The sequence below is a fragment of the Mesoplodon mirus genome (genome assembly GCF_964341445.2).
Source record: "Mesoplodon mirus genome assembly, chromosome: 12".
NCBI lineage: Eukaryota > Metazoa > Chordata > Mammalia > Artiodactyla > Ziphiidae > Mesoplodon > Mesoplodon mirus.
This window is the reverse complement of record NC_138988.1, coordinates 37,401,072-37,427,896: the sequence shown is the minus strand read 5'-3', so window position 1 is coordinate 37,427,896 and position 26,825 is coordinate 37,401,072. Positions and strand designations below refer to the sequence as shown.

General features: G+C 41.4%; 1 protein-coding gene across 5 annotated transcripts in view; it reads left to right on the top strand.

The window, feature by feature from the left end:
* Positions 1–26,825, top strand: part of DOCK3 (dedicator of cytokinesis 3) — a 404,100-nt gene that overhangs the window by 320,685 nt on the left and 56,590 nt on the right. For 4 of the 5 annotated variants that reach the window (XM_082638632.1, XM_082638631.1, XM_082638630.1 and 1 more), the window contains 9 exons: positions 195–366; positions 736–833; positions 3,377–3,460; positions 4,480–4,580; positions 8,437–8,518; positions 12,989–13,159; positions 16,221–16,413; positions 19,381–19,508; positions 24,059–24,157. In XM_082638632.1, coding sequence (XP_082494758.1) covers positions 195–366; positions 736–833; positions 3,377–3,460; positions 4,480–4,580; positions 8,437–8,518; positions 12,989–13,159; positions 16,221–16,413; positions 19,381–19,508; positions 24,059–24,157 — 1,128 coding nt within the window. The remainder of the gene's footprint in view (positions 1–194; positions 367–735; positions 834–3,376; positions 3,461–4,479; positions 4,581–8,436; positions 8,519–12,988; positions 13,160–16,220; positions 16,414–19,380; positions 19,509–24,058; positions 24,158–26,825) is intronic. The other variant, XM_082638633.1, reaches the window with a different exon arrangement.

Sequence of the window (26,825 nt, the reverse complement as noted above, 5' to 3'; positions counted from 1 at the left end):
GTGAGCCATTCTGGGGAAAGAAATGAAAAACACTTTTAAAGTGCTTAGAAAGCACTCTTCTAAGAGGACCTGAGGTCCAAGGTCCAGCCTCAGGAAGATGAGAGTAAACATCAACTCAGAAATTCCCTGGGACCTGATTTTTTATGGGTGGCATGGTTCAAGAAACATTCTGTATTCTCTACTTTTGCCTATAGTGTGATGAGAATAGCACGTTTAACAACCATGCTCTGTACCTGGGCCTGCCCTGCTGCAAAGAGGACTATAACGGCTGCCCTAACATCCCCTCCAGCCTCATCTTCCAACGCAGCACCAAAGAGTCTTTCTTCATTTCCACACAGCTCTCCTCCACCAAACTCACCCAGAATGGTAGGTGATGGTGCCTGCAGCGTGGTGCCCTCCACTGTTCTCACTTGCTGGTCCATGTTGCTGATACATGTTAAAAGAGACAAATTATTGCTTTTTCATGCCACAGTGAGGGAATTCTTTTCATGTGAAATTGAAGGACTCATTCGGCAATAGCAGCCTATGAGATTTTCCATGGTTTTAGCAGCTCCTGAGTGACATTCAGACTTTACAGATGTGTCTTTAGCCTTTATCTCAGCACTCCAGAGGCTGTTATACTGCTCGTAGCTATTTCTGTCCTTCTAGGTCTCACCTGTCCTTGGCAGGGAAAGTCTGGGCTTTGCTTGTCCATGACGTAGCCAGGGTTCACCATCTTTTGGGCTTGCTTCCTAGTGGACCTCCTTGCTCTGCTGAAATGGAAGGCCTTTCCAGACCGGATCATGGACATCCTAGGGCGGCTGAGGCATGTCAGTGGGGAGGAAATTGTTAAGGTATGGCTTCACACAATTCACACATGCTACCTGAGCAAGAATCTGGGCAGAAGGCCTCACTTCCCCTTGATTTCTGCCAGTAAGCCTCTAAGACCATTTTTCGAGGTATATAATTAGGTGAGTAGAAATAAAGCTATTTTTCTTTCTTAACTTCCTTTTTTAATGTAAGTATCACATCAGGTTTATTACCTTTTAGAAACTACCTTTAAGTTTTAAGCCCTGTTTTCTGTCTTGTTTTTCTTCCTAGAAAGCAAACTGGTAATTAAAGGGCAGTGATAAAAACACCCTCTCAGAAACAACCCGTGTGTGCTGTTGCCCACATGCCTTGAGGTCTCCTCTCCCTTCCTCTCTCTTCCCTTACTTTGTAAACCTTTACCACAAATCCAGCCTGATGTCTTCTTGGCTCTACTCTCTTGATTATCTACAGGAACTCTGAATACTCTCCATTAACTGTAACTGTTGATTTTGCCCAGTCTCTCACTAGAGTGCGTAATAGGGGACCCTTCCTTACTGCCTTCCTCAATTGCTTTTTCAAGTACTTTAGTGACATTTCCTATCTAATGGCCTGAGCAGGCTGACAGCAACACTACCAGACACCAGTTGTTTTCCATAGGGCTTCTCCGCAGTGTGTAGAAGCCAGGTATTTGCCCACCTGTCTTTAGCTCAAGAAAACTCCTAGGCACTTCCTGATGGTGAAAGCCCAGGAGGTGGGTTCTGCACAATGGACTGAACTCAACTGAGGAAAATGGAAGTGCTTTTGGTGATCAGCAAGGGCAATGAAGTGTAGGATAGAGATTAAATGTCAAGAAGGCAACTTGTCTATCAGTGAGCATTCTTGGCTCTATCATTGCAAGTGTCAAATCTATTAGCATTGCACTGTCTGTACTTTCATTTTACAGCTCCATTGACTCAATAATACACAACATGGTGTCTCCAAATGAGGAATAATTTTAAAGTCTGTGTATGGCTTTGTACTTTTATGAAGTCTTGTATGAATTTTGTGTTAATCAATTGATCAGAGTATCATAAATTTTTAAAAGAACTCTTTATACAAACAAGCTAATACTAGTTTTTGAAACTTAAGATAAATGCCCTTATACTCAGGGCATTTTTTTCCTTCTAAACATATGAAAAATTTAACCAGTAAAACAGACCAGGTATTAAGAAAAGTCTGTGATCCTTTTAAGGCTGAGTTGTTACATTCCTGACAAAAGAACATCCTACCAGGATTTCTGGTTTTAGCATCAGTATTTGTCTCAAGCCAGCCAGAGAGAATTAAAGAGATTATGCTAGCATTTTAATTAATTTTTACTTTTTTGGTAAGATTTCAAACATACCAAAAAAAGTTGACAGAATAGAATAAATAACCGTACATATACCTATCCTATCAGTTACCCCTGACTGTCATCAGCCCATGGTCAGTCCTGCCCATAAACTCCTCATCCATGCCTTCTACCTTATATTGTTTTGAAATAAGTTGTAAACATTATATCATTAAATTGCATTTTGACCAACAGAATATTAGATTTGATTTTTAAAGACTGGGAGCATCCGTGAGTGTTTATTATTCTCTCTCTTGGTTTTTGCATCTTAGAAAAAGGCACGTGCTCAAAAAAAAATGGTGACTCCAGATATTTTACCCTCTTTGACAGCCCTCATTAGCTGCATTCTCTCTTATCCTGGGATACTAATCTCTAGACCAAAGAATAGTTTCTATAGTTAAGGCCTAGCTTGCCACAGCCTCATCCAAATGTCCTCTACAGAGTTAGGCCATAGAGGAGAACAAGGGACTATCAAATTTTGGGGGACCCAGGAAAGTAAGCCCTTTTTCTCAAAATGGATTTGGCATCAGAATCACTTAGATTGGGACTTCCCTGGTGGTGCAGTGATTAAGAATCCAACTGCCAATGCAGGGGACACAGGTTCGAGCCCTGGTCCGGGAAGATCCCGCATGCCGCAGAGCAACTAAGCCTGTGAGCCACAACTACTGAGCCTGAGCTCTAGAGCCCGTGAGCCACAACTACTGAAGCCCACACGCCTAGAGCCTGTGCTCCACAACAAGAGAAGCCACTGCAATGAGAAGCCCGCGCACCACAACAGAGTAGCCCCCACTCACTGCAACTAGAGAAAGCCCGCACACAGCAACGAAGACCCAATGCAGCCAATAAATAAATAAATAAATAAAATTTTTTTAAAAAAGGAATCACTTAGATTGTCTTCATTTCAAAATTACTGTTCTCCATGGATATCCTAGGTTTTTTAGGTAATTGCTCTTTCCTTATACATTTAGCACTTACCCAATAGGAAGAGCCTCTGTAGGTCTCTCTTAGGGCCCTTTGGGCTGTAAGCAAACACCCCCAAGTCCACCTAGTTATTTCTTGGCTAGATGGAGGTGGGGTACTAGGTTATTTTTAAGTGGTGGCTTGAGATCTTAGGAGATCTTTGACTTTGTTTACTGGGAAATAAATTCACTGGTGTATGGAAGTTTGAACATGTGTCCAAGGTCCGAAGACCTGAGCCCTCTGATTTTTATGCTGTTGCAGTTTCTACAGGACATCTTAGATACGCTGTTTGTGATTTTGGATGATAATACAGAGAAATATGGCCTGTTGGTGTTTCAGTCTTTGGTAAGTCTCACCCTTCCTCATTTTTATTAATTATTCCCATCACATATTTTTTTTTAAATCTAAGGAAAGCAATTTATTAGAGTGAGTCAGTACAAGATGTAGATGTTTCCAATAGAAAAGGAACTGAGGAGTGTCACCCAAGGAAGACCAACAATCACCCTACCAGGCAGAGCCCTACAAGATCAAATCTGGACTTCAACTTTGTAGTTGCAGGGTTTCCTAGCCCCTGAAATAGTGACCTACACCAACAAAAGGCCCAGAGACTAATATAGGAAACAAGACAGCCTGTTTTTCCACTTACAAAAGTAGGATACAACCACCAGGAAAAGCAGAGACTCACTTGTGCTGGTGGAGCATCACACTCTCTCCCTCTATGCAGTTGTTTGAGAACCAGAGTCTCAGAAGGTTGCTTAGTGTGAAAGGACAGTGATTTGGATGTTCAGCGCATTTTGTTGAATATATCCAGTCCTACAGGAGGGCTGTATGTTCAAGGAGAACCAGATACTCTGAGTCTGCCTGATAGATGAGGAGCAGAGGCAAGAGTTAGAATGGTACTTGCAAAGTTTGCTTCTCTGGCTTTTCTTCTTCCTTGTTTCCCTGGCCAGCCAACCCCATTTCCAAAGGGTACAGCCTTTCATAGGCTGGTTTGGCTTAGAGGACAATATTTTTCTCTCTCTCTTTTCCAAGTTTGTTGAGACAACTTAGTGTTTATGCCACCTACACAGGTATTGTTTTGCATTCCCTAGGTCCATATTGAACCACCTAGCATTCGTGAAGAGAGAAGCTCAAAGTAACACTGGCATTGACAAATGAGTCCCAAGTTTGGAATGGGAGGCTGGGGATGTTAGGAAGAGAACAAACATGACAGAAATACAGACATAGAATGGAAATCCTACATTCACTGGGAACACTGGAGAAAACACTAGCAGTTTGCCATTCCTTGAAGAATCAAGAGTTGTTTCCTGCTGGGGATAGGTTTGAGGCCTCCAATGAATTCTGCTACCCTCCATCTCTACCAGGTATTCATCATCAACCTGCTCCGAGACATCAAATATTTCCACTTCCGACCTGTAATGGACACATACATCCAGAAGCACTTTGCTGGAGCCCTGGCATACAAGTAAGTTGCATTTGGCACCATCATTAGGACTTGTGTTTGACTAGAAAGACGGGCTTTGAACATTCATTAAAAGGGCACCAACATTCGTTCAGCAGACCTTTTTTTTTAGACTTCATTTACTTATTTTTTAACCCTGGTAAAATACACATAGCATAAAACGTGTCATCTTAACCAATTTTTTTTTGTTTATAAGGGTAACCTCTCTCTTTTTTTTTTAAAGAATCAATTTTATTTATTTATTTTTGGTTGCATTGGGTCTTCATTGCTGCACGTGGGCTTTCTGTAGTTGTGGCGAGCGGGGGCTACTCTCCGTGGCGGTGTGCGGCTTCTCATTGCGGTGGCTTCTCTTGTTGCGAAGCACAGGCTCTAGGCACGCAGACTCAGTAGTTGTGGCACTCGGGCTTAGTTGCTCTGTGGCATGTGGGATCTTCCCAGACCAGGGATTGAACCCGTGTCCCCTGCATTGGCAGGCAGATTCTTAACCACTGGGCCACGAGGGAAGTCCCTTAACCATTTTTAAGTGTACAGCTCAGTGGCATTAAGTATATCTACATTTTTGTACAACCATCACCACCATTCATCTCCAGAACTGTTTTCATCTTGCAAAACTGAAGCTCTGTACCCATTAACCAATAACTTCCCATTCCCCCCACCACCACCCAGCCCTCGTGTAATCACTATTATACTTTCTGTCTATGGATTTGCTAATCTAGGACCTCATATAAATTGAATCATACAATATTTGTCTCCTTGTGACTGGCTTATTTCACTTACCATAATGTCCTCAGTGTTCATCCATGTCATAACATGTGTCAGAATTTCCTTCCTTTTATTCTAAATAATGTTCCACTGTATGTATATACCACATTTTGTTTATCCATTCATCTGTTGATGAATACTTGGCTATATTTATCCACCTTTCAGCTATTGTGAATAATGCTACTATGAACATGGGCATACAAATATCTCTTAGAGACCCTGCTTTCCAGTCTTTTGGGTATATACCCAGAAATGGAATAGGTAGATCATATGATAATCCTATTTTTAATTTTTTGAGGAACCACCATACTATTTTCCACAGCAGCTGTACCATTTTACATTCCCACCAGTAATGCACAAGTGTTCCAATATCTCCACATTCTCGCCAATACTTGTTACTTTCTGGTTTTTTCGTATTTTTTTTTTAATAGTAGCCTTTCTAATGGGTATGAGATGGTATCTTGTGGTTTTGATTTGCATTTCCCTAATGATTAGTGATGTTGAGCATCTCTTCATGTGCTTATTGACCATTTATATATCTTCTTTGGAGAAAAATCTATAAGTCCTTTGCCTATTTTTGAATCAGGTTGTTTGGTTGTTTGTTGCTAAGCTGTAATTCTGGATATTAACCCATTTTCAGGGATATAATTTGCAAATATTTTCTCCCATTGCCTTTTTAATCTGTTGATTGTGTCTTTTGATGCACAGAAGTCTTCAATTTTGATATAGTTTAATTTATCTAATTTTTCTTTCATTGCCTATGTTTTGATGTCTTATCCAAGAAATGATTGCTGAATCCAATGTCGTGAAACTTTTCTCCTATGTTTTTGTCTAAGAGTTTTATAGTTTTAGCTCTTACATTTAGGTATTTGATTAATTTTGAATTAATTTTTGTTTATTGTGCAACATAAGAGTCCAATTTTATTCTTTTGTGTGTGGATATTTAGTTTTCCCAATACAATTTGTAGAAAAAGAATATCCTTTTCCCATTTAATGATGAGAATCATTTGACCGTATACATGAGGGTTTATTCCTGGGCTGTTTTATTCTGTTGATGTATGTATCTGTCTTTATGCCAGTACCACCCTGTTTTGACTAGTCTTTATAATCAAAGTTAAAGTTACTCTTTGTAGCTTTGTAGGACGTTTGAAATCAGGAAGTGTGCATCCTCTAATTTTGTTCTTCTTTTTCAAGATTGTTTTGGCTATTTAGGGTCCCTAGAGATTCCATATGAACTTTAGGATGGATTTTTCTATTTCTGCAAGAAATGTCATTGGGATTTTGATAGAGATTGCATTGAATTTGTAGATCACTTTGGATAGTGTTGACATCTTAACCAAATTAAGTCTCCCAATCCATGAATGTGGATGTCTTTCCGTTTATTATTAACTTCTTTAATTTCTTTTTCTTTTTTTTTCAGCAACGTTTTGTTTTCAAAGTATAAGTCTTTCACCCCCTTGGTTAACTTTATTCCTAAGTATTTTATTCTTTTTTGATGCTACTGTAAATGGATTGTTTTCTTAATTTTCTTTTTTGATTGTTTATTGTTAGTATATAGAAAAGCAAATGATTTATATATGTTGATTTTGTTGCAGTGTTGCTGAATTCATTTATTAGTTCTAACAGGGTTTTTTGTGGATTCTTTAGATTTTTCTACATACAAGATCATGTTAGCTACAAACAAAGATAATTTTACTTCTTCCTTTCCAATTTGGATGCCTTTTATTGCTTTTTCTTGCCCAACTGCTCTTTCACTACTAATACGTTGAATAGAAGTGGCAAAAGCAGGCATCCTTGCCTTGTTTCTGATCTTAGAGGAACACATTTCAGTCTTTTACCATTGAGTATGATGTTAGATGTTAGCTTTCCATTGATGTTTTAAACTAGAGTTTATTACATAGTTGTCATACTTTTCCTTCTAAGAAATGATGGCAGAGCTGCTAAAAATATGTCTTGCTTTTTCAGTGAGAAACATGTGAATAGCTAAATATAGTCCTGACAAATAAATATCAAAGAAAAGAAAAAGATAGTCAGTAAAAGAGATAATGTGAATAATAAACATGGGAAACACTCACAGCTTATCTAAAACCATTAAAGCAATTTTTAAAGTCACCATATTATTCTATGGAATGAGCACAAGTTTTTTAAAAAAATATTTATTTATTTATTTGGTTGCACCAGGTCTTAGTTGCAGCTGGAGGGCTCCTTAGTTGCGGCATGTAGACTCCTTAGTTGTGGCATGCACGTGGGATCTAGTTCCCTGACCAGGGATCGAACCCAGGCTCTGCATTGGGAGCGTGGAGTCTTATCCACTGCGCCACCAGGGTAGCCCCAGCACAAGTTTAGAAAACAAAACCGAAGGGTTCTGAGGCTGTGGAATCACTGGAACTCTGACACTTTGATGTCACTTTGGAGAGCAGGCACTGTGCTATATATTTTACATGTGTCATCTCATTAGAATTCATAGTTTGAGATGTACTGTTGTTTCCTCTATATTTTAAATGAAAAGAATGAGGACAGAGGACCCAAATAACTTGCCCAAGGATGCAAAGCTAGAAACTGATAGGCCTAAAATGCGAACTGTTATCTGATGAGGGCCTGCACTCTTGCCCTGTGTACTCTTTTGCCGTGTAAACGTGAAGGCCTTCTGACCTTGTAATCCCATTCCACTCAGATGACTTGGTCCTAAGGAAATAAGATCATTGGGATGGCAAGGAGGGGCACACCGGACTATACACCTTTATTCAGAGTCTGTTTTATATTCTGGAGACTTAGCAGTTTTAAACAAAACAAAACAAAACACACATCCAGTCCCAGACTTTGGGAAAACTTTCTTGTAATCAGAAAAAATGTGTGTCAGGGAAAGTGGGAAAGAATGATTATAATTGCTGATTGAAATGTGGCAACTCTTTTTGGACAGGGAGTGTTGTCTGGTCTTGGATGATCTAAAGATTCCACAGCCGTATTGGATCCATCACTCCATTCTAGATCATTAGCAGTATATTATTTCCTATATGGCTAATTCAGGACTGCAGATATTTTAGGCTGCATTGCTTTTGGATTAAAGTGGGGTTTCTTAAACTGTTCTTTTTCCTAGGGAGCTAATCCGCTGTTTGAAGTGGTACATGGACTGCTCAGCAGAACTGATTCGGCAGGACCACATTCAGGAAGCCATGAGGGTAATGTACTGAGCTTGCTGTACAAAAAGGGCCCACCCCTGCAGACTTTGCAAGTAGCCTCAATGGAGTAGCGTGCAGGACAAGTGTAGACAGCCAGTACACTGCTCTGCTTTCAGGAATGACTGCCTTGATCCACATAACTGCCCTTTCCTCACTTTGATTTTGCCCTAAAAGGTCTTTATTCCTCATAATTTTATCTTAAAGCAGGAGGGAGGGATGATGTGCATGTGGCTCTGAGCCATCCTTCCTGCCTGGTTTTTACCAACAATGTCAGTCTTTGCTTCCACTGGCTAAAATATCATATCTCCTTCTAAGCCAGTGTTGGTGGCAACATTGATTAGAAATAAGATCTTCCAATACTTTTCCCTTCTTCAGTAGTTACTAAACATTGTTTTTTATAACTGTTTTAAGTAAAAAGAGCTGAGTGAATGCACTGTATGCAGATATGTTGAGAAGAAGATAATCTAAAAACCATGACCAGGCAGCCCTTTGCATTGCTGGACAGCTCCACTTTACAGGGGACTGTCCTCATTGTTAGTTAACTATACTTTCTGGTAACTTCTTTTCATGGCTACTGCTTCTACTGTAGAGAACAGCCTATGAGAATGTTGATCCCTCTTACGCTCAACAGTTCTCTATATAGCTATTTGAAGAAAACTGTCGTATCCTCTGAGAACTCATTTAAAGCAAGTTGATGCTTGCTTGCTTGCTTGCTTTTTTGTCTCTGTCTTTTCTTGTTCTTGAGTTACTCTCTTTTTTTAGTTGCTTTTTAACCATGTCTTTCCCATCCTTTCTAGTTAGTAATAAAAGAAGAATGGCAGCAAAGTAGTTCTGCTTTCTCTCTGTCCTCTTTTAATATCCCATCATCTGCTCTAAGTACTTCTGGGCCTGTGATTTTGTTATTCTTGTCCACGTGGTAACAGGTAAAACAGATGTTCCCCCAAGCATCATCAGATTAAAGAGGCAAAATCAAATCATAAATCCATATTTTCCCTGCCTCTTCTCTGCACATTCTTTAAAAATCTAAGGCCACAAGTCTCACTTCTGTCTTTCTTCATGCAGTACATGTCAGCTGAGCAATCAGCATGTCATGGGTGCTAAGATGCAAAGAGTAAGACTGACCTCTCCCCTTGAAGAACACATCCCCTGTGTCCTAAGGGGAATCAGGCTCAAACACAAGTGTAGAGCAGGGTTCTGAGTGTAATGTAAGGGCAAGCACCAGGTTCTGTTCTTCTCTGAACTCCAGCGCCTGTGAAGTGCCCTGCATAGTATCTGAGGGGATACAAGTTGAGTTAAATGCAAAAGATTCTATGTGAGTTCATAAGTTAATTGCTTAAGGTTACTGGAGATGCTATCTCAGAAGTTTTCCCCTAAGAGTCATTCATTCAACCATTCATTCAGTCAGTATTGCTTGATACCTGCCATATGTCAGACACTGTGATAACCACTGGGGATTCAGCAGGAGCCCAAGTAGAAAGGCTAGGCCTTCACAGCACTTCCATTCAAGTGGGGAAAAGGCAGATAGTAAACATGTCAAACAGATAAATACACAAAGTAAGTGAGAAAAGAAAATTGATGATGCTATGAGGGAAATAAACAGGATCTTGGGATGGAATGGCTGGAGAGGAGGGTTTACTTCAGATCAAGAGTTTAGGGAAGGCTTCTCTGACGAGGTGACCTGAGCTGAAATCAGTGTTAAGAACTGGAGGACACACATTTCAGACTGAGGAAACAGCATGTTTAAAAGCCTGGATGGGAAAGAGCTAGAGTTTTCAAGCAACCATAAAGTGGCTGATGTGACCAAAGCAGAAGCTTTCAAATGTTAGGTTGGATATGAGAGGTGGCAGAAAGGAAGACCTGAGGCTGGTTCCAGGGGTCTGGCTAGATGAGCTGGGTTGATGGCAGGGTCACCTATGGAGGTACAAAATTCCTGGAGAATATCAGGTTTGGGTGGGAAAAAGGAAGAGTTCCATTGTGCGGGAGCACTTTTCTGGGGGTACTTTCATACTTGTTCTTACCATTTCAAATGTATTTGAGTGGCATCTGTTACTAATGCATCTAGCCCAATGGTTTTATCAGGCCATTTCCACTTCATCAAATTTCAGTTTACAAGTCCTCTTGACCAAATGTGTAAGTCTCTTTATCTGATCCTAATTTCATCCTTATTCATAGAATGCATGTGCTTCTGACCTGGCATTTCTTATTCTGGTATCATAATCTGTGGACCAGGAAACCTCCTCTTCTTTATTGCTCTTGATTCAATACATCTTGCTACTTATACATCATCTCTTCCTTTCCCTTTCAGAGTCATGACCTTCCAAAGTTATGCCACTAAAGAAGATGAAAATAAAGAGTCTTTTATTTTCTTACTTGGTTACATTATTCCTGTGTGAATGACTTACGAGGGGGTATCCTTGGTGGGTCTGAGGATGGCTTTTGGCAGGGCGTTCCAAAAAGGCAGCATACTTTTCACTGCTGAGCTGCATCAGGTTCTTACCAGGGGGCCAGGAAAGAGAAACACAATGATCTCCTTAGTGACAGAAAGGTGGTAATAACTTTTAGGATCTCTTTTCCTTTCAGGTTTATTAACTTAAGTAGAAAAAGAGAGAGAAGCTGCTTCAGCCGTAGTTAAGTGTTCCATTGTCTCCACACAGGGTTGGGAACACCTGTAAACTTCAAACAACTTCCATAGGATCCACCCTCACCTTTTATCCCACTCTTCTGCTCTCCTCTCTTTACCCAGTTGCATCTGTTACAGGTGGCCAACTTCACCTGGTCCTGGCCATGAGCTGGTGCTGATGATAAAAATCAACAGGAGTAGGGAAAGGGGAAGTCAGGTAATGATGGATGACTGGAAGTGTGCTTGTTTTCCTTGCCCTCATCCAGGTTTTTACAGGCTGTCTTCGACAACAGCCTTGTACTCTTCTGCAAAGTGTTTTATATTTTAGGACTTAGTGGGGGAACTGATCTCTCATACCCAGGAAGTGCAAGCGACTTTGCTGTCTGGTTCTGCCTCTCACTCTGAAACTAGTGGATGTTTTAAGCCACTCAGTATATCTCTTGTGGTAGTTGTTTCAAACTGAAAAAAAAAAAATCACTTTCCTTTTTAAATTTAGCAGAGACTTTGCAGGTTCTTTACAGACCAAGCATTAAATTTCCAGGTTATTTGTAGACCAGGCATTAAAAGGCTACTGAAACAGAGGCTGTAGCATTTATGGAGATGAGGCCAAGCACTATAACTTATTGTACAGAATCCTCTGGTGCAGGCCTTGGAACACACATTTTTCTGAACTAGCTATTTTCCAGTGCCAACTGAGTTCAGTGTGGGACACATAAACACACACACACACACACACACACACACACACAAAAGTTTTGCTTTGCTAAACCTGACAGATGAATAGATCATGAAAGTATAGCTTGGGAATTGTTTCCTGTTATATAGTTCAAGTAACTGAGTTCCATATTTCATCCTTGGATAAGTTTCTCCTCAGTTTTCAATGTCTCTGCCTTTCCAGTGTCTGGGAAATCGTTAGCCTTTCTTTGATTAGAAAGTATAGTCTTGGATCTTGAATTCTCTTAAAAGAGAATTATTCAGCTCATAAGCATGGGCCAAGCTGCAGGGACTCCTCAGAATCAGATTCTGCTCCCAAAACATGTTATGGGAGCTTTGTCTTCTGTATTGTTCATGAACTATTGATGGCAGGTGTCCTGGTCTGGAAGAGGATGGAAAATGGGTGGATTAGGTCCACCAGCTCCTGTGCAACTAGGGGCAAGTTCTTCAGGCTTGACCCCTGGTGAGAAGGCTGGCACCATGTCAGGGGCCAGCTGTTTCTTGAAGATGCAGAAGACTCTTTAAAGGACTCTTCCTTCTTGGAATAAATTTAAGAGAGGTTCTTATATCATTGCCTTTGTAGCCTTTTATTTCCAGACCTGAGAAAAATGAGAGAAATTTAATTTTCTTTTGGTCCTATATGGTATTGAATTCAACTGCTTCCATAACAGTCTGTGGTTATACACTTCCATAACCGCATGAAATAATTTGATGATTCTCTCAGTACATAGACAGTTGCTGCTCAGTGAACATTGGAGTTTTGAGAAAAGGTTTAAAAAATTAAAGTGCTTCACTACTAAATATAAAGTAGATTAATAATAACCTGCTATATAGCACAGGGAATTCTACTGAATACTCTGTAATGACCTATACAGGAAAAGAATCTAAAACAGAGTGGATATATGTATATGTATAACTGATTCACTTTGCTGTACAGCAGAAACTAACACAACATTGTAAATAACTCTACTCCAATAAAAATTTTTTAAAAATTAAACTGCTTGTCTCCATAGCTGGAATTGTCCACCTCCCAATTTTGGTGTATAATTTTCTGGTACTCCACCATTCATTCCCTCATGTGTTAGTTTCTGGACATCTTTAACACCTCTCTATCCCTTTTTCTCCTACACCTCCAGGCCTTGGAGTACCTTTTCAAGTTTATCGTGCAGTCAAGGATCCTCTACTCACGTGCCACCTGTGGGATGGAAGAGGAGCAATTCCGGTCCAGCATCCAAGAACTTTTCCAGTCCATCCGGTTTGTGCTCAGTTTGGACAGCAGAAACTCAGAAACACTCCTTTTCACTCAGGTCTGTGAGCTACAGGAAAGCTTTGCTGCTGGATTCTTGTCTGTCTTAGCAGGTGGTTTCTTTGTCCTCTGGCTTCCAGAGTTAAAGAAGCCCTGCCAAGCTCCTATGTTTTGGGTAAGGGATGAGTTATAAGGAAATACCTAGTAGAATAAAATGCTGCTTTTACTTCAAAGCCAGCTATGTCCCAGCTTCCAAATATAAGACAGCCCAGTGGCTTTATGGTGGAGAAGAAGCACAACTTTGCCCTCTTTAGACCAAATTTATTTAGTTACCATGCTATTAGTTGTTCATGAACATCTTATTTATAGAGGATATTCAGAATGTATAGAGAATTATATTTCCTAGCCACTGTATTAATTTTAAAAACCTCAGGTTAGTATTGGTCCATCCTAGCAGTTAAGAATGAAATAGGTTGAAAAACAGCAGAAATAACTAGAAAACTTTGGCTAAGAAATAGGATTAGATTCTATTAGAAATACCAGTGTGGGAAGCAAGTTGCTTCCTTATATTAAAAATGTCTGGCCAGCTAATCAGTTACCTTTTACATGCAACCTTACCCTAGAAGGGATCGTGGATATTGTTAATTACCCCAGTCACAAAGGGGTCATTTTTGCTTATAAATAAATGTCAGAATTTTATCTAATGAATTTCACTTCTTTGATTTTTTTGAAGCCAATTATTACATCAAAACCTATGAGCAAAGGCCAGACAGCCTTTCTCATGTTCATTCATTCAGTCACTGCCAGGTCTGTCAGCGCAAATATATGTTGAAATATCTCATTTAAGATTAGAATGGTCTGCTTTTTTTGTTTTCCACTTGCTTCTGTGTTGCCCCTTGATGCCAGTTGCCCATAAGCCCCTTGGCCCAGAGAACAGGTGAGCAACTGGGGGATAGCCTCTATAAAAGAGTGGAATACATCAAGGTCACCAGGTATCTCTATAAGAAAGGCTCCTTCCATGGTCTCCCCTCCTGAACACCCCAAGCCAGTTGTCTTTCTCCTTCCTTCCTCTCCCCCAGCCTATCTGTTCCTGCCAACCAGGGCCCAGGACACCTACTCCTCCCTCAGCCTGTGAAGATATGGGGAGCTAGCAGAGCAAACCAGACACACTTTCTGAGAACTCAGCAATGCCCTGTACTCAATGGCATGTTCCTATCACATCAGGATAAATAGCTTAGATGTAGTCTTATCTTAGACCTGAGTCAGAATCAGACCTGCTTCTTTGGTGCCAGGCTCATGTTTCACAGTTTCAGAACTTTCAGCAAGTATGCTATTCAGTCACACTTTATATCTTTGATTCTGACCACTAGGAGATGTTATGGTGCAAGTGTCCTTCTGTTCCGATGCCATAAGTATAGGAAATTTCACCATTTAAGAGAGCAAATAAGCTACTGTTTGTTGTTGATTATGAAATACCTGCTTTTCTGGGAATTTCCTAGCAGTCCAGTGGTTAGGACTCGGCACTTTCACTGCCGTGGCCCCAGGTTCAATCCCTGGTTGGGGAACTAAGATCCTGCAAGCCACACAGTGCAGCCAAAAGGAAAGGAAAAAAGAAGAAATACCTGCTTTCCCTCTTTTGTCTTTTGTATCTAGTTGCTTATGATGATAGTTTTTGTGCTGGTTCTAATTACTGCAAAGTGATCTCCTTGATATCCCAGGGAGTTATAAATCTGCAGATAGAATTCATGAAAGTTCAGTCCTTGGTCCTGGCCTGAACATAGACTGCAGTATGACAGACCCATTTCCCCAGGTCATAAATTTTCACTCACTCTAGGCCAGTGTCTTACTGCCTGTTGAAGCAATCAGGAAAAACAGCTCCCCACCCTGCCCCCCAACCTGTCACTTAGGAAGAGCGCACTCTCACGTCATCTCAAGGTGACGCTCCATTTCCCTTTGTAAATCTTGGCTTAATAGTGTAAGAGGACTGAGAAGTACGAAGAGCCTCCTTCATGGTGCTTCCATTTAGACAAGAGAAATGAACAAGAGCCAGCATTTATTGAAGGCTATTGTGTGCCAGGCAGTCTACTGGAAATTAATTTTATGCACCTAAACTTTTTCCTCATACCAATACGAGGAGATAAGTAATAGCATCATCCCCATTTTACAGATGAGAAAAGTGAGGATTAGGTAGTAACTCACCCAAGGTTATGTGGCAGATAAGTGGTAACACTGGGATTTAAACTCATGTCTGTCCAATTCCAAAACCCATTCTCTTTCTCCTAAACTATTCTGCCTCCCAAAGGCTCAGATTCTCAAGAGAATATTGAGAATCAGTTCTCAAGAGGTTACTGGGTCTGCCAGAGCTAAGATCCTAGGAGAGAATTCTCCAAACACACACATACTCCACTTGTCCAGGCCATCTAGGTCTCTGAACTCTATGCCAACATTATCAGCAGTCCTCAAGAGTTCATGGCTGACTAAATCCATACATTCTCCATCCTTTTGGATTTACACTTGAAACTGTCAGGCATCACACGTGAAGGAAATAGTTTACAAAGTCTTTAGATTTCATGGTTTCAACTAAATGACACTATTCTGGGGAAATGGTCCAGTTTTCAGAGCTGGATTGCTGGCTGCAGGACTGTGAATGGAGTTCACCTAGTGCTGCTTGATGGTGCTCAGTTATCTTTGCCTATGTTCTTTGAGAGCTTCCTGGCTTGAATTTGGGACTGAAACTGGAAAGTCAAGAGCTTGATCATAGAGACAGACAAAAAATTTAAATCCATTTTATGAGCAAAAACAGCTATGGATATTAAGCCCTAGAGTTAATTTCTGTATATATTCCCTTCTCTTGCCAGCAAATGCCTTGGCAAGTTCTGAAAGCTTCAAGCGGCCTGGGCCCCAGTAAATTCTCTTGTTTTGGTTTCCTTTTTGGTTCTTCCTGCTCCATGCCCTAAGAGTGCTGCAGGGATGGGTGGAGTCCAAGGCCAGGGAGGAGCCCATTCGAGGCAGGGGTGCTGCAATGACTTCTCAACCTCTCACCACCATGTATCATTGTCTAAGCATGCAAGATAGATGCATACCTAACTCTGAGCTAACCAGACCTTCACTTGCTTCTGCAGGCTGCGCTTCTCAATTCCTTCCCAACGATCTTTGATGAGCTGCTGCAAATGTTCACTGTGCAGGAGGTAGCAGAGTTTGTGAGAGGGACTCTGGGGAGCATGCCCAGCACTGTGCACATTGGGCAGTCAATGGATGTGGTCAAGCTGCAGTCCATTGCCAGAACTGTGGATAGCCGCCTATTTTCTTTCTCAGGTAAATCAAGTTGGGGTGAGAGTCACACCCACCTTTCTTCCTTATCAGGGTGTTGGCCAAGTGGGAAGCAAAGGATCAGTTTCATCAGCCATCATGCAAGACGCCAGTGGCCCTTCAAATGCAGAGTTTTTGGTAAACTCTGTTAGAGAATGCAGCCAGAACCTAAGCCTACTGCCTTACTCACAATTTATTCCTAGGGACCCACATGGGGTGGCCTGCCTCCAGGCCCACAAGTCTAGCCAGCTGCCAAGAATGGGGCCTGCCATAGCCCCAGCAGGATGAAAAAGCAGAAGGAAAGGAGGGGGAACAAGAGAGAAAGGTCTAGCCCAAGGGGATAGGATAAGTCAAGGAAATAAAATTGACCCTGAAAGGGGGACCCTGAGGACCCACTATACTTTCTTGGTGCCTGTCCTCACCAGTCAGATAGATTCCTTTTCCTCTCTCTGAAGGAGCTTCTAAAGATTAGACAAAGTGATGGAGAGGGAGCCCTCCACACTCCAAAAGAGGTCAGGACAGCCTAACAAATACCGTCAGCAGGCCAGACTGTCTTTCAGATGGAACCCCCAGATTCATACCTGAAACCACATTGAATGTGATCAAGTACTCAATAGTCAGATGTTAAGATCAATGTGAGCCTGATCCCTTAAGCAGAATATCACTATTGTGGAATAAATTTCTAGGGCACAGGAAATCTGAAAATCTGAAATGCTAGTAAAGCAATTATTAGAATTTTTATGATTAGAATTTTTTGGTAGTAAAATTTTTTAAGTTTGACTTTTAAAGTATAAGAACAATAATTTCTCAGCCCAGAGCTACACACATTTGCAGTACTAAATAAATACTCTCTTTAACTTAACTCTACCTGTGTAAAGTATTGCTGATGGTAAAACTGCCACCAAGAAATTCAGATTTTCTCCACCTGTAACTTTTTATGGTAAACACTTTTCTCTTCATCAGTTCCTGGACTGAAGATAAAATCAGTGATTTGGACATACTTTCACTGAAGCCACTGCATACACTCAAGCTTTGAGCACTGCTTAAAGCAGATGCTTTCTGAATATATGGGAAAGTGGACAGCAGACTGCCCTCATTGACATACGTTATTTCTAATACTTTTGCATGTACTTGCTGCTTCCCATAATCACTTAAGAAAAATCGTTCTTATCTGGCTGGAACTATGTAATTGGATATTGAGATAATAAGCCACCACCAAATTTTCACTTGCATCTCACTTTCATTGAATGCCTGAGTTGAAGCATCTTCCCTGAAGCAGGAAGACTTTTACCAGTGGTGTCATTAACCAACACATATTCTCAGAGCATATCACTTTGGTTTCTTCATCAGCAGGTTCCAATAACAAACTACTATTTTGTCTGCAGGCAGCTGTTGGTTGTTACAAATCTTGCTCTGTTGGTATTTTGGTCTACAAAATACAGTGTGAACTTCTCTTTTATCCAAGCATCCTTTTAAACATAGAATAGCTGTCATTCCATTTTATTTGAACATATTCTAAGTATTTGACAAGGCAGTCCCCAAAATCTCTTGTATGTCATGTAGTTTGCCTTTTGCTGAAAAAGATTTTCATTCTGAATTTCATCTGAAATACTTAATTATGGTCACATATGAATAATAAATCCCAAATACCTTGTCTTGTTTGTGTTACTGGTAGTCTGACTGAATCATGCTGGCCGGGTATCATGGTACTTTTATCACACAGTCATTGACCACATTGGAGTGCAAGATACCAGAAACATGTTCACACTTGTATTTCACCTTCTCACCACACCTGTGAAGTCATAGATGGGGGAAATTAAGCCAACAGGAGGAGTCAACCTGCCTAAAATCTTAGAGTGAATTAATAAAAGAGCTTGATTTAGGATTTAGCCTTCTTGAATTCGGAGTTCTAAATATAGTCACCCCCTGATGAAAATATTATTCAGGTAGCATTGAAGAGAAAAGAAAAGAAAAACATTTTAATGTATGCAGTAGGATTGACAATGAGGTTTAGCTGATTATTGCAGGCTTATGACAAGATAAAAGTCCTGCTTCTATTCCTTTCATTGCTGTGGATACATGTAGCATCCCACAAGCCTGAGGGGAAAAGGAGGCAGGCCTGATGGCTGACGCAAAGTGCGTAACTTACGGGGGTGCAAGTGCCAGGCCACCATCCAGGGCATTGTGAAGAGGGACCATTTATAATCCATACCAAGTCTGCAAGTTCAGTCAGTGTAGTTCAGGGCTTCCCTGGTGATGCAGTGGTTAAGAATCTGCCCGCCAATGCAGGGGACACGGGTTCGAGCCCTGGTCCAGGAAGACCCCACATGCTGCGGAGCAACTAAGCCCGTGCGCCACAACTACTGAGCCTGCACTCTAGAGCCGGTGAGCCACAACTACTGAGCCCACGTGCCACAGCTACTGAAGCCTGTGAGCCTAGAGCCCATGCTCTGCAACAAGAGAAGCCACCACAATGAGAAGCCCGCGCACCACAATGCAGAGTTGCCCCTGCTCGTTGCAACTAGAGAAAGCCCGCACGCAGCGACGAAGACCCAACACAGCCAAAAATAGATAAATTTATTTATTAAAAAAAAAAATCAGTGTAGTTCATAGAACTGTGTCATTTAAATGGGGTTTTCACTGTAATCTGTGCTTTTAATTTGGAGTCTAGTCAGTAAAGAGATTTCATTTGGAAGCAGTCTCCTAACATTATCCTGAATAACATGCCCTAGATATTTAGGCCTGAAATGAGAAAGAAGGAAAGAGAGATAGAAGGATAATGCTGTGCAATGTCTTAAAATGTCCAGGAAGTGGGCTGTTAGGCCCACATAAGGGAAGGGGGTGATTTCCAGCTTGGCTCTAGTCTCAGCCCCACCTACTTTGAGACCAGCTACATCCCACATTGCCACTTGCTTCCAAAGGTAGCTGGTTCTCCTCTGAAGGGCTTCTTCACCTTTGTGTTTTCTCTCTCAGAATCCCGCCGCATCCTGCTTCCTGTGGTTCTCCATCACATTCACCTTCACCTGAGGCAGCAGAAAGAGCTACTAATCTGCTCAGGGATTCTTGGCAGCATCTTCTCCATCGTCAAGACCAGCTCTCTGGTAGTGGCCCTAGACCCACTCCACTCCCCACCCAAAGCTCTGTCCCTTTCTTGTGTTACTTTAGCCAGAGGCAGACCAACAAAGATCACTCTGTACACTTCCCAGTCAGAGAAGCTTTCATCAGTGATGGGGGTGCCCAAGTGAATGGAGGCCTCCCTGTGTGTGCCCAGCAGGCTTCGCAACACAACAGTCTTGCTATGTTAAAAAATTGTACTGCCATGAAAACACCCAGAATCATAGTTATCTGTAGTACCAAAAAGCCCAATCCTGTGCATGCTCTACTGTCAAAAGGTATTACTTCTGTATTCCTGGGAGTGTTCTAAGGATACTCACGCACAAGCACAGGGAGGCAGGCCCAGGCTGAGAGGCAGCTTGCTCATTCAGACTTTTCTGGCAGCTTCCTGGCAGCTTGATTCCACCCATATGGCATTCCTATACCATGCCAGATGAGAGCAGGGTGTACGAGAAATAAATGTTGTCCACAAGAGTTCTGAGCCTCATGGGGTGGTAGATTTGTACTTTAGGGGTCAGGTTTCAACTAGTAGTGCTTTTGCCTATTTTCTTTCTTCTTTATTTTTATTTTTTAGAAGAGATCTGTGGTAGGAGGGAAGGGAGGTAGGAAAGGAGGGAAAACATGTATCAGGCATGAATAAGGGTAGGAATTTATTTTAATTATATTTATTTTATATATTTATGATAATGGAAGAAATGCATATTTCTTTTAGAAAATTTGGAAACTATAGGAAAATATAAAGAAATTTAAAATAAGAATGAGTTTTAATTATGCCATCTTAGTAAGTTGAGATAAGGTTTTTGGAGAATAAAATTTCAAGTGCATTTAAAATGAATGCCAGTAGCCAAGTGATAGGAACATACGAGGTTAGGTTATCCAGGAAGATAGAGCAGGAGAGGTGCTGAAAAGAAAAGAGTGTGCTTGGTTTGAATAGGATACAAGGACTCAATAGGGGGCTCTGGTATCCAGACTTAAAGTACCATCTGGTGGTGGGGGCCCAGCTTGGCAGAGTGACTGTGATGGTTGTAGTGGCCCTTTTGTTTGATCTTGGCTCCAGGCAACGCCTAGCAGCTCTCTTTCCCATCAGGCCTCAGAGAAGCAACATCAGGCACATAAGGTATACTGGTAACCCAGGGTCAGACTTGGGATGGGAGGCTTACTGCTAAAGGAAAGAGAGAAACTGAAGGGGAAAAGAAAGGGTAGGGGAGGAATGGCAGAGGAATGGGAACAGGTAAAAACCTGAAGATGATCTGGTTGTGTTTGTGGGGCTAGAGAGTCAAGTGCAATTAGTTGCTTACAACTACTCAAAGAGCCATCACAGGTTTTAAGAGTGTTATGATCAGTTCAGCAAATGAGAAAGAAGACTTTGGTCCCAAGAGCTGCTCAGATTTTTCACGTGGAATGGGACTCATTGTAACTATATTGAATGGATGGAGGGTGGGTGAAATTTAAGCTCCATGAAAGCAGAGATATTACCTTTCCTGTTCACTTCTGTATACTCAGTTCTCAAACAGTGACTGGCACATGATAAATACTTACTGAATGGTGGGTTGATGGATAGATGGACATTTGGACCAGTAATAATATAAAGAGACTGGAGAAGAGGCAACGGGAATTTCTTTGTGAGATAATGAAAATCAAGTTATAGGGTTTAAGATTGCATGTGAGAGGTCTATAAAAAGATAGCACAGACTCTGCCTAAATTCACAACCTGGTGACTGGGAAGCAGCCCTTAGTGAGGAGGCGTGCTCCGTTGTTTTTGTGAGGCTGCCTGAAAAAGACGCACTGAGACCAGAGTCCTTCTGGTGGACCAGGGAACGTGAGCAAGAATGCCAAGGAGCTAGAAGTGGCATATCTGGGCAGCAGTCAGGCCTGGCAAAAAGTGAGTTCACTCAAGGGGAAAATGGTTCTCAGAAAGACTGAGATACTTCGTGTGCATTAGCAATAGTAAAGATGCTGCCACCACACCCCCTGGTGTGAATTCTTTACCATTTTCTCAAAATGTTAGTCAGCAGTGCTGTGCTTCCTCCTGACTTTCGTAGGAAAATCAAAGAAAACATTTAACTTAGAACCTTCACTTCTGCCCTGTATATTGAAATTAAAGTATTTGTCTGAGGTCAGAACTGTGGGTGTCAGGGTGGTGCTGCGTCAGGGTAAGGCCCCAGCTACCAAACCAGCGCAACAGCGGGCAGGTGTGCCTCACCTCCTTTCAGAGCCATTGTTCCAGGTTCCTTGACACTGCATACCAGTGAGGCCAGGAGCTCAGTGTTGAGAATTAAGTCAGAAGACCACTCCTGATGTGGCTGACTTGTAAGTACTGCCAGCTGCATGTCAGCAGGTCTGGCACTAACGGTGCGCTCTCTCACTGCTCACTCCAGGAGGCAGATGTCATGGAGGAGGTAGAAATGATGGTGGAGAGCCTCTTGGACGTGCTCTTACAGACTCTGCTCACCATCATGAGCAAATCGCACGCTCAGGAGGCGGTAAGAGGGCAGCGGTGCCCGCAGTGCACAGCGGAGATCACTGTTAGTAACTAACATTCAGGTTTTCTTGCTTTCTTTTCTAACCTGGGGTTCCTCCACACCAAACCTCATCTCACCATCACACCACCTTCATCTCAGCTTCCCTTCCTGCCTGGTTGTCAGCATGCTGCCCTTCTTCCTTCTCGAGTCGGACTCCATCTCCACTCTGAAAGCTCTAGGTTCATACTCACAGGAGTCTACTTAGGGGCAGATCCAGTGATGCTTCCTGTCCTGTTTTCCTGCACACCACCTCCATTGGCCTTTGCATTTGAGCCAAGTCATTTTCTATCATGTGGAATAAAGCAGAGACATAGTAAGAGGTTGAAGGTGAAAAATATAGACTATTCCTTTTAGGAGCAGGCTCTTGTAAATGACGTGCATGACAGTTATTTTCTCACAATTTGCTTGTACCTACATATTAGTCGCTTTTGTCCATAGTGTTTGTATCTAAATGTCTAGCATCAGGAAAAATGTGATGAAGTAGAATTGGACTGGCATTACTGAACAATGATATCCTATGATCGAATTAGAAGAGAAACAGACTGGGAAAGCTTCTCAGGTGTGGCAAAGAGACACCCCCCCAGAACTCCCACCCCTATACAGAGTGGACTTCTTAGCCCTGATGTTGGAACATGATAAACAAATTGCTTGGAATCTTCTGGTTGGCAGGTGGAAGACTACAATGATCCCTTTGTAGAAAACCTTCTATGGGAGCAAGCCAAGCTCCAGCATGTTAGGGAGAGCAAAGAGCAGACATGAGTTCTGGAGCATTGGGCTTAGAAGGAATATCTGCTCTCTTAGGAACCCCTATTCAGGACACCCTCACTGTAAGTAAAAACATATGCACCCTGGCATGTCCTGGCAGCCCATCCTTCTAACCAGCAATGACACAGTGCTGGCTGTGGGCCAGATTCTGCTTTATGTACTCTACAAATATTAACTCATTAGCAATACTAAAGAAGTGATCTATTTTATATGGATTTAATGAAGATGGTAGCAACAATTTACTGAGCACAGCTTTATGTAGTGAACTGTTTACTTAAGTGCTTTATGTACATTAATGCATCTGATCCTCACAACAAATCTATAAATTATGGCTTATGTCCATTTTTTCAGATAAAGCTGAGGTTCATGTACCTGTATATATTTTAAATACATGTATGTATAATAATTTCATGAGTCTAAAAAGGATCTGAGAGACTAAAAAATTGTTGTCAAATTCCCATGAGTTTAAAAACATTTGAAAACTGCCCAAATGAAGTAATTTTTCCTCCATCCCTCCTAAGGAGGCAACCTTGTAAGAGGAAGCCATGCTCAGCTGCCCTGTGCCAAAAATTTCCATGAGATGAGTCTTTGGAGTCCTTAAGGTGGGGTTTTCATCCATGTACCCCAGTTGGAACTTGAAGAAATTTTAAAGACTCATTTTTTTATCTTTAAATTTTTACTTAAAGCCATTAGCTCATCTTCTCATAAAGGTCAGTTTTGACTCTTCTGATTTCCAGAGAGTTATGTTGATCTACTGTGTTCCATCTGCCTGGTCCAGTAATCACATGTAAGCTCTGGGAGGTCCCCAAGGAGATCCCTGTAGAAGGGCTTCTCCAGCCCAGCAGGATAGGGGAGTCCAGATTCTGTCCAGAGCAGGCTGAGAGCCCTGTTCCCAGTAGCCCCTCCAGATTCTGTATGGTACCCTGGCAACATATAATGACAAAGGACTATGAAGCCAAAACTTTCCTAGGAAAAAAGCTAGAATATGTGTCTTACTTGGCAGTACTTCTTTGTTATAGATTAAGGTTTTTCAATTAGCCCCATGCTGCAGAGGTCTTATTAAAACTCCCAACCCCTCAGGCCCCCCTTAGCTGAAAAAAAAATTCATTTTCAGGGCCAGAGTTGTCACCTTCCCTTTCATGATCATTGGGGCCATCTCAGACCCTTCCTTCTCTCCTTGCCCTCTGTGGATTGGGGGAACACAGCTCTTGTCATTGCCTTTGCTAAGTGTTTTTTGGGTTGGTCCCCAGGGCGAGTATGTGTCCTGCCTTCTCTCATTGCTCCGCCAGATGTGTGACACCCATTACCAGCACCTCCTGGACAACTTCCAGAGCAAAGATGAGCTCAAGGTAGGCAGAAAAACATTGACCTTTCACCCGGGAAAGGAAGCATGCAACTAAGACTGCCCAGGAGTCTTTCCCCTGCCAGAGGGTGAGTGCAAGTGGCCAGTGTTGCCAAGGTATAAGATGTACCAGCCTCACTTTACATCTGACTGCATGGCTTCCAGAAGCTGAAAGCCAGCAATATTCCCATAGATCCAGACCCCAGTAACATTGGCAAGTTTTCCCTGACTGATAGCAGCCCTGTGACCATGTGCCTCTATGAGAGGCTACTCTGGGCCACACTGGTTGTCAGCAAACCAGGACTCTTCCCTTTCTTATGAACTCAACAGCTGATTTGTAGATTGCTCATGAAACAGGCTTCACAAGACCTATCAATGTTCCAGCTGTCTTTTTTCAGAGAGTGATAATCTGATCCATAATTCATATGGAAATGTGAGGAACTCAGAATAGCCAAATGGTCTTGTAAAAGAAAACAAAATTGGAGGATTCACACTTCCCAGTTTCAAAACTTACAACAAAATAGCAGTAATCAAGATTGGTACTGGCCTAAAGTTAGATAAATCAATGGAATTGGATTGAGAGTCCAGAAATAAACCTTTATATTTACAGTCAATTGATATTCAATAATGGTGCCAAGACAGTTTCAATGAGGAAAGAAGAGTCTTTTCAACAAATTGTGCTGGGACAACTTGATATCTACATGCAGAAGAATGAAATTGTACCCCTACTTCACACCATATAAAAAATTAACTCAGAAGGGATCGTAGACCTATTTGTAAAAGCTAAACTGTAAAACTCTTAGAAGGAAACATAGGAGTATATCTTTAAATCCTTGGGCTTAGCTGTGGTTTTTGAGATTTGACACCAAAAGTAGGAACAACAAAAGATAAAATAGATAATAATAGTTAGACTTTACCAAAATTAAAAACTTGTATATTTCAAAGGACGCCATCAAGAAAGTTAAACACAACCCACAGAATGAAAGAAAATATTGGCAAATCATGAATCTAATAAAGGACTTGTTTCTATTATATAAAGAACTCTTACAACTCAACAATAAAAAGGCAAATAACTCAATTTAATAATGAGCAGGGCTTCCCTGGTGGCGCAGTGGTTGAGAGTCCACCTGCCGATGCAGAGGACATGGGTTCGTGCCCCGGTCTGGGAAGATCCCACATGCCGCGGAGCGGATGGGCCCGTGAGCCATGGCCACTGCGCCTGCGCATCCGGAACCTGTGCTCCGCAATGGGAGAGGCCACAACAGTGAGAGGCCCGCATACCGAAAAGAAAAATAATAATGAGCAAAGGATTTTAATAGACATGTCCCCAAAGAAGATATGTAAGTAGTCAGTACACAGTTGAAAAGATGTTCAACATCATTAGTCATTAGGGAAATGCAGATCAAAACCACAATAAGATACTGCTTCACTTTCAAAGTGGATGTAATTAAAAAGACAAGTATTGGTATTAATTCTAACTTAAACATTTGGTAGAATTCACCAGTGAAGCCATCTGGTCCTGTGCTTTTCTTTGTGTGAAGCTTTTCAATTATTAATTTGATCTCTTCATTTATGATAGGTCTACTCAGATTTTCTGTTTCTTTAAATGAATTTTAGTAGTTTGTATCTTTCTAAGAATTTGTCTATTTCATCTAGATTATATAATTTGTTGGCATGCATTTGGTCCATAGTAGTCCCTTATAAGCCTTTCTAGTTCTGTAACATTAGTAATGATATCCCTTCTTTCATCCCTAATTTTTATTTTTATTTATTTATTTATTTTTAATTAATTAATTTATTGGCTGCATTGGGTCTTCATTGCTGCAAGCGGGCTTTTTCTAGTTGTGGCGAGCAGGGGCTACTCTTCATTGTGGTGCGCAGGCTTCTCATTGCAGTGGCTTCTCTTTGTTGCAGAGCACAGGCTCTAGGCACGCGGGCTTCAGTAATTGCAGCATGTGGGCTCAGTAGTTGTGTTTTGTGGGCTCTAGAGTGCAGGTTCAGTAGTTGTGGTGCACAGGCTTAGTTGCTCCGCGGCATGTGGGATCTTCCCGGACCAGGGCTCGAACCCATGTCCCCTGTATTGGCAGGCGGATTCTTAACCACTGTGCCATCAGGGAAGTCCTCTCCTTAATTTTAGTAATTTGAGTCTTCTCTCTCCTTTTTTTTCTTGGTCAGACTAGCTAAAAGTTTGTCAATTTTGTTCTTTTCAAGAACCAACTTCTGGTTTCATTTTCTCCTCTGTTTTCCTCTTCTCTATTTCATTTATTTCTGCTCTAATTTTTCTTATTCCCTTCCTTCTGCTTACTTTAGTTTGTTCTTCTTTTTCTAGTTTCTTAAGGTATAATGTAGGTTATTGATTTGGGATCTTTCTTCTTTTTAATATAGGCACTACAGCTATAATCTTTAGCTTCATCCCTTAAGTTTTGTTTTGTTTTTTCATCCCTTAAGTTTTGATTTGATATGTTTTCCCTTTTATTCATGTCAAAAAGCTGTTCCTAATTTCCTTGTGGTTTCCTCTTTGATGCATTGGTTATTTGGGAGTGTACTGTTTAATTCCACATTTTAAAAATTTTTCCTAAATTTCCTTCTTGATTCCATCTTTCCTTATTGATTTCTAGCTCCCTTTCATGATGGTTGGAGAGCATGCTGTGTGTGATTTCAGTTCTTTTAAATTT